The sequence below is a fragment of the Halichoerus grypus genome, chromosome 7 (genome assembly GCF_964656455.1).
Source record: "Halichoerus grypus chromosome 7, mHalGry1.hap1.1, whole genome shotgun sequence".
In the NCBI taxonomy this organism is placed as follows: Eukaryota; Metazoa; Chordata; class Mammalia; order Carnivora; family Phocidae; genus Halichoerus; species Halichoerus grypus.
In genome coordinates, this window is record NC_135718.1 from 123,990,374 (window position 1) to 124,005,121 (window position 14,748).

At 42.1% G+C, this 14,748-nt stretch overlaps 1 protein-coding gene across 1 annotated transcript in view; it reads left to right on the plus strand.

The window, feature by feature from the left end:
- CRB1 (crumbs cell polarity complex component 1) overlaps nucleotides 1-14,451 on the plus strand; it is a 214,447-nt gene extending 199,996 nt beyond the window's left edge. Inside the window, exon 12 of the mRNA XM_036109066.2 lies at nucleotides 13,721-14,451. Coding sequence (XP_035964959.1) covers nucleotides 13,721-13,936 — 216 coding nt within the window. The 3' untranslated portion in view covers nucleotides 13,937-14,451. The remainder of the gene's footprint in view (nucleotides 1-13,720) is intronic.
- The last annotated feature ends 297 nt before the right edge of the window (nucleotides 14,452-14,748 follow it).

Sequence of the window (14,748 nt, forward strand, 5' to 3'; positions counted from 1 at the left end):
GATTAAGCAAACATTGATAAGCAGGGATGCATGGCTCGTTAGATAAGCAGTGTACATAGTAAGAGACCTGAAAGATAAAATCACCATTATTATTCTACTCTCTGTGTGTAAATATGTCAGCTAAAGGTAACAGAGTTGAAATTGAGGGTAGATTTGAGGTCACCGCCATATCGTACATTACCTAGGATGCGTCTGTGCATCACTGAACAAGCTCTGACAATTTGGATGCTAGGTCGGCTGCTTAAAAGCCATGTGACTTTGGACAAATTGCTTAAATCATCTTTTAAATAAGGGCAATCATCTCTGCATCATTAGGTTGTTGTGAAGATTAAGATGAGATGCATGTAAAATGCCATGAACCTATTAAATCCCCCGATTTTAATTACTTTTCCTTTTTCCCTGTGTATCACCTTCTAGTTCCAAAGTATTTTACAGGTAATCCCACTGTAGAAAATGAACTAGATATCAAGAAGATTGATTGCCCAAATAATCAAAACCGGGGTGTCATCTTCCCGGTAGAATTATGTATCTATTCTACATTCCCGAGACTAGGAAAAGAGCCCTCAAAAATCCTAGCAAACAAATGTCAGTAAAAGATACAATGAAACCACTTGATGGAGGACCAACTTCTATGACCCACTTAAGAATAAAGATGCCTTTTAATGTGGAGGTGGTGTGTCCTCAGGCCTCCCGCACGAAGGGGAGTGCTTGGCTGAGTGGAGCTATGTTGTGACTCCTTTTCTCTTCCCAAACTTGTAGCTACTCCTTGTGTTGTTAAATCGCAGCAGATGGCTTCCTTTTACACCCAGTGCTGTCAGTGGAATGTAAATGCATCTCCTCACAACACTGAAAATACTGAGGCTGTGTGTTTAATCTGTGCTGTGCAAGCAGGATGACCCTGAAAAGAACATGAGTACTGAGCACGTTTGGAGGATTGGCATCCGTCCTTGTAAACAGAATTGGGGAGGGTCTTTCAAGCCTAGTGACTAATCACGGTTTTCTTCCTGAGGCTCTTAACACAGTCCTATCCCTGAGGACAAGTCATCTAAATGGTGATTGAATAGAAAAGTTACAGACCCAAGGGAAATATTTTTTTTAAAGCAGGGAGAGGAGTGCTATTCTGGGGTGTGGGAAAAAGAGGAAAGAGATGTACTGCATCACGACATTGAAGAAGCTTCATTTATAATTTGAATTCTCAGTTCCAAGTCTCTTGGGGAGTTTAGAAAACAAAAATTTCCTTTTGATTCAGATTATTTAAGTTAATAAGAGGAATATTCTTCTGGCAGTCACTTCAGAATTCAGAAAAAAAAATGTATATCATTCCAATGTCAATATGACACAGGATACGAAAAAATGCAATAATCAACAGAGATTATCCTGAAAAAAAATCTCCTTACATTTTGAGAATATTAATAGTAAATTATAGAAGTAAAATATAATCAAATACTTTAGCTGGGTTATTTCATTTCTTCTTAAATTGATCTACGAACTGGGTAGGAAACAGAGAATCTGACCTTCTATTTCACTAAAATACTAAAAAAAAATCACTAAAAATTAGTCCATGGCAGAAGGAGAAGAGGAGTCTGCATGTGATTTCTCCTTTGAGCCTTTTGTAGGAAAGGAACAGAATACTTGGCACGTCCAAGTCCTGTCTTTTCCGGCAAGGATCTCCTAAACTATTATTTCAAAAAATAATGCAGACATTTTTAATATTATAATTAATGTATATACTTAGACTTAGAGACCCAAAGGTACAAAATAACCATCTCAGCTACATTGTCTGATCTAATTTTATAATAATCTATTAAGTTCTGTGGTGAATTTATACCTAGAGTTAGGGTAATTTTAGTTTGGCTATATTTTTAAACTAATAGGAAAATGCTGTTAGACTTTATTTTTGTCTCCCCAAAAAAGATTGCTTTACATTCCTCATTACTAATATAAACATATCCTTTTCTCCATTTGTGTTCTTGGGCATTTAGGTGGACTGTTAACAAAGTCAAACATAAGGTTTTCCTGTGTGTGTGTGTGTGTGTGTGTGTGTGTGTGTGTGTGTGTGTGTGTGTTTTAATCTTGCCAATTTAAAAACCTACAGATTTTTACCAAATGGCTTATTTGGAATTTGAAAGCCTGACTTCTGAAAGAATTCTTTATTTCTAAAACTAAATACTATTTTATTTTTTTTATTATGTCTAAATACTATTTTAATATAAATCTTCACAATGTGAAGTTTCCTATCTTTGATGGCTGTAAGATACCTTGGTGTTTTAAGTTGCTTACAAACTCATAAATTTTAGTAATGTTCACTTGGGATCTGACCAGTCTCAGTTTCACAGTATCCATCTCTCTTTAGACATACCATGTCTCCAACTATTTTGGACAGAGAAAGCTGTGCAGTTAAAGGACCCCCCATTAAAGCATGCTATGTGTCTTTCATCTTGCACTAGGCAGACTTTGAAACTGAAAGTCCAATAATTTGATGTAAACAGACAATGACGATCGAAATGGCTACTTAGGAGATTATTTAAGAGAAGGTGCAGGGTAGAGACATTCATCAATGAAACGCTGGAAGAAAGGGTTTTTATTTCTATGTTTGCTTTTTAAAATAAGAATAGAGTAAATGATACAATAGATTATATAAACAAGGACTTCAATGACAAGCTGCCCGAGTAAAAGTAATATATTTTACATGGGTGACTTGACGCCACACTTTATCACCTCCACGAGGGGAAGCCAATTTGAGTTTGGTCAATAAAATACAACGTCCAGAGTCGGGCCCCGGGCACAGCTGACCGTGTGGTGGAGCCTGGTGATTTGGCATCCCCTTCGGCTGGGACACAGCCAGAGGTGGCCCTGCTGCCCATCTGGGGGATGTCGGATGTTTCGGTTCTGTTTGACTCATAAACACTTCCACAGGTATGTCAGGAGGGATGGGGCCGGTGGCCCTTCATGCTCTGGTAATTCAACGCAGGTCTGAAGCATAAGCGGGACTGGTTATTCCAAAGCTGGATTTACTGCAGTCTCACAACTGTTGAAAATTGAACTCCGTGTGCTGCAAGGCAGGGGTGACGGGGGCATCTCATTATAGGAGGCGATTTTCTTCCAGAGGCTGGAATCTCTGAATTACTGAGGGATTTACTCAAATGTAGACTTGGACCAAATAATTGTCTGATAAGTTGGCCATAAATCCTCAGTAAAATAAGCTTGGTGTTCTCAGCATATCTATTGGCTTTTTGATCATTTTTATGGCTTTCCTTTTGCTGGTCAAATTATCCTTATATGCTCCTAAAGCTCCTCTGACATGGATTAAGTCAACACAAACCAATAGACCTTCATTACTTTGGCAACTGGTTTTGATTTGGGGGCAATAAATACAATGACACAGACTAGATTACCTTTGCCAAAAGGATATGTGATAAGCCCTAAGGATGTCAGGGATCCGGCAACTCTTTTTCCTGCATAATGTGAGAAGGAATTAATAGCAGCTTTTGGACCAACTGAAGAGAGTTGGAAAGAAGAAAGAAATCTGATAGAGGAAAGAGCCAAAGTGCAGCTTTTAGGTCAAGAATGAGGATGCCAGTGGATCATGGGCAGGTCCGTGCAGGCCGGCTGTGTGCCCGGCACTGTGCTAGGTGCTGGAAGACAGAGTTAGGACCAGATCGATGAGGAAGCTAACATATGATGTAAGCCATGAACATCTTAGTGTCTAGTAGGGGAGATAAGACCAGCAGTGGGAACAAGATTTACTGGGCAATAAACATATAGAGAAGAGAGAAATCAGCAAGATCTGGAACAGCAGAGGAAGATAGTGGAAAAGCAAGGTCTACAAATTTGGCATTTGGAGGAATTATTTGCATTATAAACATTACTTTAAAAATATTATTGTTCCAAGTTTTTTCTGAGGGGGGGAAGAAATGGAAACCTAAAGAAAATCAGAAAAAAATAGTATAATGAGCACATGTATACCCTTCCCCCAGCTTCGACAACTTTTTTAACATTTTGCTACTGTTGTTTACCTCTGTGGATATACACACACATTTTTTTGCTGCCTATTTAGAAAGTAGGTTGCAGACATTTTAACATTTTATCACTATTTCAGCAAGTATCTCCAAAGAAAAAGACCTCCTTCTAGAGCCATAATACTGGTATCACATTCAAGAAATTTGTCATCACCCCACAGTCAGATTTCTCCAATTGTCTCAATAAAGTCATTTATAGATTTTGCTGTCAATGCAGGATACAATCAATTGCATTCAGTTGCTAGTTATCATGTCTTTTTAGTATCTTTTAATCTCAAAGTCCCTCTGCCTTTGACTCATTTGCTAAATATTCTCTTGCTTTTGAAATTATGTATAAAAATCAATTGACATATGTATCAGTCACCTTCTAAAAACCATGCATGATGGCGGAGATGGGGTATAAAGAAATTGAAACCCTTTTCTGCCCTACAAGCCCCAGGTTGGTGAAGGTCTCTTGGCATATAAATAGAAAGAGAAGCAAACATTTGAAGTGGATACATTTGTAATAAGGGGCACAGGTCATACGCACTAGGGGAGACCCAGCAGAGAATATACATGAAATTGCTCCTGTGATTCTTGCCCCCTCCACTTCACTGAGGGGGGAGAAACGAAAACCATCCTGGAATGGTATCGAGGTGGGTTCCATGCCCAGGCTTTGCTGACAAATGTGCTGCTATTCCTCATTCTACTTCTGCATTTGTGGCTCTCCATAAGCACACAGTCCTCCCTAAAACTTCTCAGGCCAGCAGGAAATGTGCCAGCACCCCAGCCATGCTTCTTGTTCTTCCTGCCGCTGGATCCTGGTGCTGCCCTCTGCCTCCAACACCTTTCTTTGCCTCATTCTTCCAGTGACTTCCTTTGAGAAACTTAAAGGGTGTCATGAAGTCCACCTTCCTTCTCCTTTTCTTTTCTTTGCACTCACCTGGAACATCACACCTCTCTCATGGAACTGCGGTTGTTTATATAGCTACCCCAACCCCCAGGCACTACCACCAAATAGTGAGTTTTTAAAAGACAGTGACGATGGCTTTGAATTCCATATGCCCAGGACCTAATATGCTGCCTGAAACTTGGAAGGCATTCAGTAAAAATTTATTGGGTGAGTGAATGAACGCATGAACAAATGAGCAAATGAATTTCACTACCAATCAACTTTCTGGCCTATTTTTTTAAAAAGATTTTGTTTATTTTTTTGAGAGAGAGAGAAGGGGAAAGCATGAGCAGAGGGAAGGGGAGAGGGAGAGGGAGAAGCCGACTCCGCGCTAAGCGGGGAGCCTGATACGGGACTCGATTCTAGGACCTTGAGATCATGACCTGAGCTGAAGGCAGACGCTTCACCAACTGAGTCACCCAGGCACCCTTTCTGGGCTATTATACAGAACTCTTCTTATGACTGAAAAGAATTTAATAGTGCATGAAACAGAGCAATGAGCATTACATGTGTGGGAGTCAGTAACAATTGATCAGCCCCTTTGTGAAAAACACTGAACTTTGTATTATTGAAAAGTTCCAGAGTAAATAGATACTCATTCCTTACTGTCCTAAGGGGAGGGCCAGAATTTGGCCAAACCCACAATGAGCGACAGGAGCACATTCAGGTGCACACTACATGGTGTGTAGACCCGGATACAGCTTGCCTCACACGTATGGTGAGCCCTGGCTTTGCTGTGTAAGAGACTCTGTGAGTAGAGACACATAGGCTTCCCTGGGGAGGCTTTGCCGAGCACAGAGAAATTTCCAGTGGTGTTCTAAAAAGAGGCGAAGTAGGATTGAATAAATGGCACGTTTCAACATGGAGAGGTGGCATTGACAAGAGCAGATGATTCCTACCTGAGAAGGGGCAGGTAAAGAGAGTGGCTGTGCCCGGATGCAGGGTGCTAGTCGGGCTGTACGTGATGATGTCCTTCACAAGGAAATGGGGGGACATGAATAAAGGAATGACTTAAAACTTAGCAATTTAGGTTTGGGATGGTTACATTTGATATAGTAAGCTCCCATGGTCTTCCATGCCAGGTAAGCAAGGTGATTTACTTATGTATTGTTTATTTGCTGTTTATTTTTTTATAGGGCTGGATGGATGGAGTAGATTCTAGGGGGAGACACAGTGGCTAGAGGACAGGTAAAAGAAAATCCGTGTATTACCCCGGCTGTGACTGGGAATGCAGAAGAGAGAAACAGCAGTGGTAGGGGACTCGGGTCTGAGCAGGTCTGATGGAGTGGTGAAGAGGGAAAGCGCATCAGGACTGACACACTATGATGTTAGCAGCTCACGATGCTGTGTCATTGACATGCGGAGTCTTTAGTTAACAGCCACTGTTCTCTGGAATGAAGAAAGAAACGGAAGAAAAAGGGAAAGGAAGTATGATTGTCCACCCACTTTTACTGCGACCAAAATGGGCCGAGATAATGTCCAGTGGTTCACCTAACAGAGACAAAAAGAATGTTTCACACGTAGCAAAGGATAACGGGCAGCTGCTTGGTTTTTTTTTTTTTAAATCATCTCTAGCGGCTCCTGCTTGTGCCACCAGATAATTTCATCCTGGCTATCAGGGGTGGGAAAAAGGTAAAAACAGACAGATTCTTTGTGGCTAATTGCACACAAAGGAATAATATCAACTGTCTGCATGGCCCTCTGGCTCCTGGGCTCTGTCGTTCCTCACCTGCCCCACCAGTGCTGACCGGCAGCCCCCCAGCGACGGTGCCCACCCTCCAGCAGGAGTCTGAGAACAGGTTACTTCAGTTCCTCTGCCAGACACGCGCTGGGGTCTGCATTTGGTAAGAACCCCAAGAGGGAGAAGTCCTGTGTGGATGAAGTCTAGAGCTCACTGCATGCTGCTGGACAAGCCCTTTAGCTTTCTGTCATAGGGCGGTCATTGCAGTGTCTCCGTGGGACGGACTTTGTTCCAGGCACTGGGGAGACAGATGGGAACAAGGAAGACAAGCATCTGCACCTCGATGGGGCTTCCGTTCCAGTGGGGGAGACGGGCACGAACCACATAGATGTCGCGGGGCGTTGTGTATTAGAGAGAAATAAAGCTGATTGCAAATAGAGGGTGATCGGGAGGGCCTCCTTGAGAAAGTGAGAGGAAATGATCGTCCCTCCCTAGTTGGGTTGTTAAGAGAATTAAAATAGTTTCTGTGTGCACAACATCTGGCAAACCCCTGACCCTGGGCCGGCAGAAATGGTAGCTATTATCTTGGAACAATAAATTTACAAAAAAACATAATAAACTCTTGACTGTGGGCTGCTGGGATTTAGTTCTTGTATGAGACAGAGAGAGAGAAGTTTTATTCATAAGGCCTGTGTTCCTAGGAAAACGATTCTATCACTTACGCCACCCGCTTAAGGAGAGAAAAATGCAAAAGCAGTGTCTCCAAACTTTTAGCTTCCTCTGTGCTCCTGCCTAAAATCTGACATCTTAAGGAAGAAAGAGGTTGGAGACATCAGGACAAGAATTACAGACCCAGGGCCTCAACCAGCAGAGACAGAGTTTCGCTCCCCTCTGTATTTCTAGCTAGCATTCCATTGGTACAGAGTACGTGATCAATAATTATTTGTTGAATGTAGGAATAAGTGTGTCCTTTTGTGACCAATGTCACAATGCATTTCACATCTCAGAATAATCGAGCTCTTTCTCTTAAGGTCCACTGGAGGATGCACGCTCTTCTTGGACTAATGCATAAAAGAGGCTGATGGTTTCAACCAGAGCTAGAACACCACACATGTAGCCTTCTGCTAGATCCAGGTCTTGTTGCTCCTCTATCTCCCATGGATCCACACCAAATTTCCACAGTAGCTATTCCAGACTTTTCAACAGACCAGATACGGAAATCACTTGGGAAGTTTCCCTGGACAGCACCTTCCAGTGCTGGGGTTGGCCGAACTCTCAGCTCAGCCTGGTTTTTCCATCCCCAGACTGTCGTGACAACCCCCAGTCAGTACGGCCCACAGGGAGTGTGATTACATGGTGAGAAATAGTGAGAAAGACTTCATGTAGGAGTCCTTTTTCCAGGGAGGGACTTCAAACACTAAGTGCAGTCTTCCACAGTCCTGGGAGGGAGCTGGAGCTCACTGTCGTCTGGTCCGCAGGAATCCCCAGGGGGAGCATGAGTGTTTCTAAGAGAAGCAGAGCAGGGGATGAGGAGGTGGAGCAATGCCAAGGAGAAAATGCTCCTCAGCTTGCAGTTTAGACACCCTGTCCCTCCTCTGTCCCCTGACGCTTGCCCCCTACTCCGAGGGAAAGGTGCAGGAACCCTGTGATGTCCACCCTTTGTTCACCTTACTAAGCCTTTTATTCAGGGAGAGGCACGTCTGGCTGAATTACCCGCTCGTTGTGCCAGGACACTTCCTAAGTCCTCTCTTTCGGCTTTCCCAGACTCTATTTTCCCCCCTTATAACTGTAAAGTGGACAGTGTATTTATGATTGGAAATTGGCTGCTGCAGCAAGTTTAATTTTAAAAACAGAGTTCTGGCAGGTATTCAGTATTACTATGGAAATGGCTGTTTCTAGCTATTCACTGATAAGCTATAGTTCAAGGACGTAAGTCTGTGTGGGAGGTTTTTAACATCCACCAAACGGAAGACCTACTTGTTGAAATAGTAATTCACAAGCACTGCTCTCCTCGGTCTTAAATATGGAATGTTCTTCTGTTTTTTTTTTGTTGTTGTTAATTTGTGGGATAAGAGCTTAAGCCATGTCCTCATTTTGCATTGGATACATAGTTAGGAGTGACATATTATAACCAGCTTTTTAAAAACACATCTTTAAGGTAATTTTCCCATTCCTCACTAATTCTCATACTAGTACATAATGGCCTCACTTAGCTACTCATGTCACACAAAACAGCACAAACTAGTTTCAAAAACTCACATACTGAAGCTAGAATGTAACTGGTGGTCAACAGGCACATTCAAACATTTTAACTTCCCATCTTAAACTGCCTCTAAGGATTTTTACATAACATGTATAAGTGAATTCTAGGAAGGATTGTAAGTAGTTCACTCCACGTAGTGTTTTCCAGGAGCCAATTTTAAGCCGCAAGCATCACTACTGTTTAACCACAAACGTACTTTTCGCTGATGTTACAAAACCCAGGCTCGAGAGAAAGACGTTCTAACAGGTGGTAACTGTAACACCAGTCCTTGACTGTCCTCGCTGTAAGGCAAAGCTTCGGTATTTTCACTTGGAAATGTGAGATCAAGTTTCCCGAGAAACTCTAGAATGTTTTCTCTTTTTCCCAGGCTCCGGCCAATGTGTGTATTGTTTTCACATCCTTCTGAATGCTGTCACCGGCCCTAAATATTGTGACAGGCAGATCCTGATGCTGAGGACAGAAGTGGTCTCATTTCTTATTCTTTCCAGACAGGCCAGCTCATTTTGTGTTTTCAAAATTAGGTGAACTGTTCAGCAATCAATTAGTGAGGGGCCAGTGGATCCTGGGGCCAGGATGTGCAGGCCCCCTCCGTCCCCACGCTCGGCCCTGAATGCTGACATTTGCCAACAGCCAGTGTGTGGCTGGGAGCAGGACCAGGGACACCAGCCAGGGAGCGGTCACTCCGGGTAATGATAAACTAGAGCCACGACGAGGATTGAGTCCACACCTCGTGAGCCGCTCTCTAAATACCCGAATGCTATAATACTCGGACCAGTTCTGAGACCTGGTGATTCCTATCCCCACTTTACAGGTGGGGAAACTTAGCCTATCTGTAAACTACACCAGTTGCAAAACTGCATTTAAACCCATTTCTGTTTGTTTAGCAAGTGCATACTGTTTCCAGTCTCCCTTCAGAAGAAATACAGTATTAAATTCCCTTTAAAGAATTAAAAAAGGGGGGGGGCATCTGGGTGGTGCAGTCCGTTAAGTGTCTGACTCTTGGTTTTGGCTCAGGTCATGATTTCAGGGTCCTGGAATAGATCCCCCCATTGGGCTCTGCACTCAGCTCGAGTCTGCTTGAGATTCTCTTTCTCTCCTTCTGCCTCTCCACCTCATGCTCTCTCTCTTTCTCTCTAAAATAAATAAATTTAAAAAAAAAGGGGGGGAGTATGGTTCCAGCATATTCCAGCATATTCTCAAGTGAAAAGAATCAAAATAAGGCTTGACAGTTTCCCCTCAGAATTCCAGAGTGTACCCTTGCCTTGGGTCTTATGTAGGCTACAACCAGTCAGTCAGTGTTTCAGAATGAATCCTCTTTAGGGGAAAAAAAAGGAACACCTATTTATTTTATTCTGCAAACACAGAATTCAAAGTAATTACAGTTTCAATTAATCACATGTAAAATATACATTTTAAAAAGATGTAAACATAATAACTGAATACAGATTGTAGCATGTCATTAAAAAATCATCTTACATGAAAGGTGTAATTAATTTGGGGTCTATCTTTTCAGAAGAAGGTTCCTCAGAAGTGCAGTGTGAGGGCACAAGCCAGCCGGGCAGGCGTGGCCTGACGTCCACGCTGGTTTTCAGGACAGTCCTGCACTTGGAGGCCTTCATCAGTCCCCAGCAGCTTCAATTATCAAAAGATCCATTCCGGGGCTGTGTATTTTAAGCACAGTTGAAGAATAGCAGAGCAAAAAAGGCCTTTCAACCATGGGAATTCAAAAGCAAAGGGCCCTCAAGAGGCGATTTCAAAACCCTACTCATTCAGCTTTATTCCAAAGCTTAATGACATGCTCTATGTGATAGAGTTAGGCGAACTGTTTCATCAAAACCTTTATCTGGAGCTCAGAATTGCAATATTAGGTTTTTAGGTTGGCTCCCTTGGCCATATACCGCAAGGTACTGAGGGAGTGCTAGTTTATCTTTTATAAGTAAATAGACTTAGGGAGGATGAGAAATGGCATAGAAACGGCCACTCATATTTTTATGTGTTGAGAACTTACCATAGGCCATGCTTTGTGTTATTTTGCATTCATTTTGTTTCCTTATTCCCAAGGAAGACGACACAATTTATTGGACAGATTTAGATGAAGCCAACATGGAATAAGAGTGTACATTAACTGAAGGTCCCTAGATAAAACCAAGGGTTTTTGCTGGTCGGATTCCATCTGTCCTTCTCAGACTTTTGACCTCTCAAGGTCAAGTCTATGGCTCTATTCATTTTTCCCAGCCCACAGCTATCTTTGCAGATATAAGATGTAATGACTCACAAAAGGACGGCCACACAGTATGGCAGGAGAACTCCCCCTGTAGTGGAGGCAAACCATTTTGCTCAAAAACTACAGACTCCTGTGATTCTAAATTCTCTATTTAACTCCTAAGCTCCTATAACTGAGGGATGAAAAGTGGTTACAACCCAGAGTTTTTTTACAGCAATGTGAAAAGTGGAGAGTGGAGAGGAATTATGTCTGTCTACTAGCACAACATACCTGAATGCTTTCTGAAACTAGCTTTTCCCAAACTGAACTTGTCTTCCTGCACAAACCTGTTCTCTCCTCCTAGGTCCCCTGTCCCAGGGGAGGCTGTCCCCAGCCACGCGGCCATCTAACGTGGAAGCATCAGCCATCTTGTCTCTCTTCTGCTGTTCCCCAGCCTCACACAATCTGAGAGGGAGCAACTCTACCTCAGAAATCCCCCTCAACCATTCTTTTCCTTCAATTCTCATTCCATTGGTAAAGTGAGACCTAGGTCATTGCTTGTCGTGACTAATAAAATAAACTCCTATTTTCTCCACCTCCAGTCTCTTCCCCACCTTCACTGTCACCATCTGTCACCCTGTGACCAGAGCCAAATTAATAAAACACAGATCAGATCATATGATGCTGCTGCTGCTTAAATTCCTTCAATGCCCCCCTCCGCCCCTCCCCCCCCACTGACTATAGGACAAAAATCTGAATATCAGTGTGGTACTTAAATTTCTTGTAAATTTAATCTACTTTACAGTTCTATCTCTTGCCAACTTTTAAAATCCTTTCCCAATTCAAACACACATTCTTGGACAATATTTTCAGTCACATTGGATTTCTTACACTTGCCCCAAACTCTAAGGACTTTTATGTTCCCTTGCCTTTTTTTTTCAAGTTGTTCCATCCAAATAGAATTTCCTGCTTGACTGGGTGTTATGCACAAACAATGAATCATGGAACACTATATCTAAAACTAATGATGTAATGTTTGGGGATTAACATAACAATAAAAAAATTAAAAAAAAAAAAGAATTTCCTGCTTGAAATATTTGTATGTCCTCTCATCCTTCAATGAACAATCACATGCCTCATTCCAATATGACTCCACCTACACCCCAATAGAGTTCATTTATGACACTATCATAATCTATATTTGTAATGTATTATGATCATTTGTACATATGTGTGTGTGTGTGTCCCCTCCTCTTCTCTCATCACCAGAATCTGAGCTCCAGATTCCAAACTTTGTGTAGGTTTGTTTCTTAGGTTGTTTTTTGTTTTGTTTTGTTTTGTTTTTGCCTTTTTCTTTCTTTTCTTTTTCTCAGATTTTATTTAAAGTCTAGTTAGTTAACATACAATGCAATATTGGTTTCAGGAGTAGAATTCAATGGCTCATCACTTACATACAACAACTTTGATTTATCTTTGTATGTTTATTTCCCAGCTCAATGAAGTGTTCATAGCAGATAGTCAATAAATATTGTTGAATGAATGAATAAACGAATGAAGCACATTTGAGCAGTAGTGAGGACCCCCAGGACAACACTATGAAGAGATACAATATTATATTAGTTGCGTGATACTTTAAACCAAGGCACGTTGAACAACAACAACAACAACAACAAAGACTAAGGAGAGTGAAGATATTTAAAATTCCCCAGGATGTTCAAATAAAATTCCATAGATATCAGTAGCTTGGCTTGGTAATGCGGGGTTAGGTCACATAGAAAGCTAAATGGTTTAATCCCACTTTCACTGTGACAGAACTATTTCTTGGAAAAGCAGTTAAAAAATTCACATAGTGACTGCTTCCTACGTTTCATATTGCTCTGCAACTAAATCACGGACGCATGTTACCCAATGCTCGAAAGTGCTCGGCAAACCCAGCGGAAGGAACATTAAAGAAACCATTGTGTAGGAGCAATGCCCCTGAGATCGCAGGATCCAACTCCTTCTGACAGGGCTCTACGTGCAGTTTTCTGTTTCTAGATGTTTGGTGCGACATCGAGCTCCTGTGTTTTTACAACAATTCAATTGTCACATGGAATCCAAATCAAAGCGATGACTATGGAAACGGCCTGCAGGACCAGCACGTTGCCGTCCCTGCTCTGTCTTGGGATCTTTCCCAGCTAGTTTAATTTGCTTCTTCTCCCCCACCAAAAAAGGCTGTAAAACAACTATTCCTTCAATCCAAAACCAGAGCTTCTGGCAAGGGAGGGAAGATACTGTAAATAATGTGTTTGTACAGATGGAGATCTATTTTACAAATATACGTGCGGGGTATCTTTTGCCCTTGATGTCATAGGAACGATCCCAGTCACAGAGATGAAGACTCAGAGTAAATCTAGCAGATATTTCACGTCACACTTTTTGCCCCTTGATCTTGGCTGTTACATCTATAGTCATTTTCACATGACCTGGGAATAAGAAAAAAGCTTCCCTTTCATACCTTGGTCTTTTTACAGTACTGAGCGGCATCGGCGTTCTGGTTGGTTTTCATTCCAGGGTAGTTCCCATGTCCTAAACATTTACCTTTTCTCTATAACTCACCTCCCCATTATTTCACTCCTTCCAGTTGGCAGATGATTTGATCTCGGACATTTTCACCGCCATTGGCTCAGTGACGTCCGCCTTGCTGTTGATCCTCTTTCTGGTGGTGGTTGCTTCTGTGGTTGCCACCCACAAAAGGGCAACTCAGGGAACCTACAGCCCCAGCCGTCAGGAAAAGGAAGGCTCTCGAGTGGAAATGTGGAGCATGATGTCACCCCCTGCTGTGGAGAGGCTGATTTAGGAGCACTCTGTCTCCCTGAGAAAGAGATCCGCACACTGTGAATGTGACGACCACAACTGAGCGTCTTTCTGACCTACCTGGACTTACCAATTTACAACTGGGGTTTCATTGAAACCGTGGGAAGGATTCCTTTGGCCACCTTAAAGACTTTCATGGTTCAACCTGACATCATCGTTTTACTGTATTAGCCATTCAATCACAGAATAATGTTTTTGTGCTGGTAATTTCAGCCTCATAATTAGCAAAAATATCTCCCAGAGGACAGTGTCTTCTGGGAAAGCCTCCAGTGCCCATCACTTAGCCTTTTTACCCCTGGCGACTTGGGGACACCTTTCTTAGTTTGCCCATTAGCTGGCAACTGCATTTTTTTTTTTTTACACAAAAACTACAAAATGCATTTCTCACTCTTTTTATCATGTGGTGAAAGGTTTTAGTTGTATAGCTATGATGAGATGCACACTTTTGCCCTTTAATCATGGACTCAAGAAAGCCATGGGGATGATCTATGTTTAAAAAGTGACCCAACGTCAACTAATAAAAATGGAAATGTGGTTATTCTCCTGAGTATTTTTTGTATTTTGTGATATTACATGTGACAAAAGTAGCCTCTAGTTACATTTGAAGAACCTTCTTATGAATTAGCTCTTTTACTTATTTATTTATTTATTTTTTAAAGATTTTATTTATTTGACAGAGAGACACAGCAAGAGAGAGAAACAAGCAGGGGGAGTGGGAGAGGGAGAAGCAGGCTTCCCGCTGAGCAGGGAGCCTGATGCGGGGCTCGATCCCAGGACCCTGAGATCATGACCTGA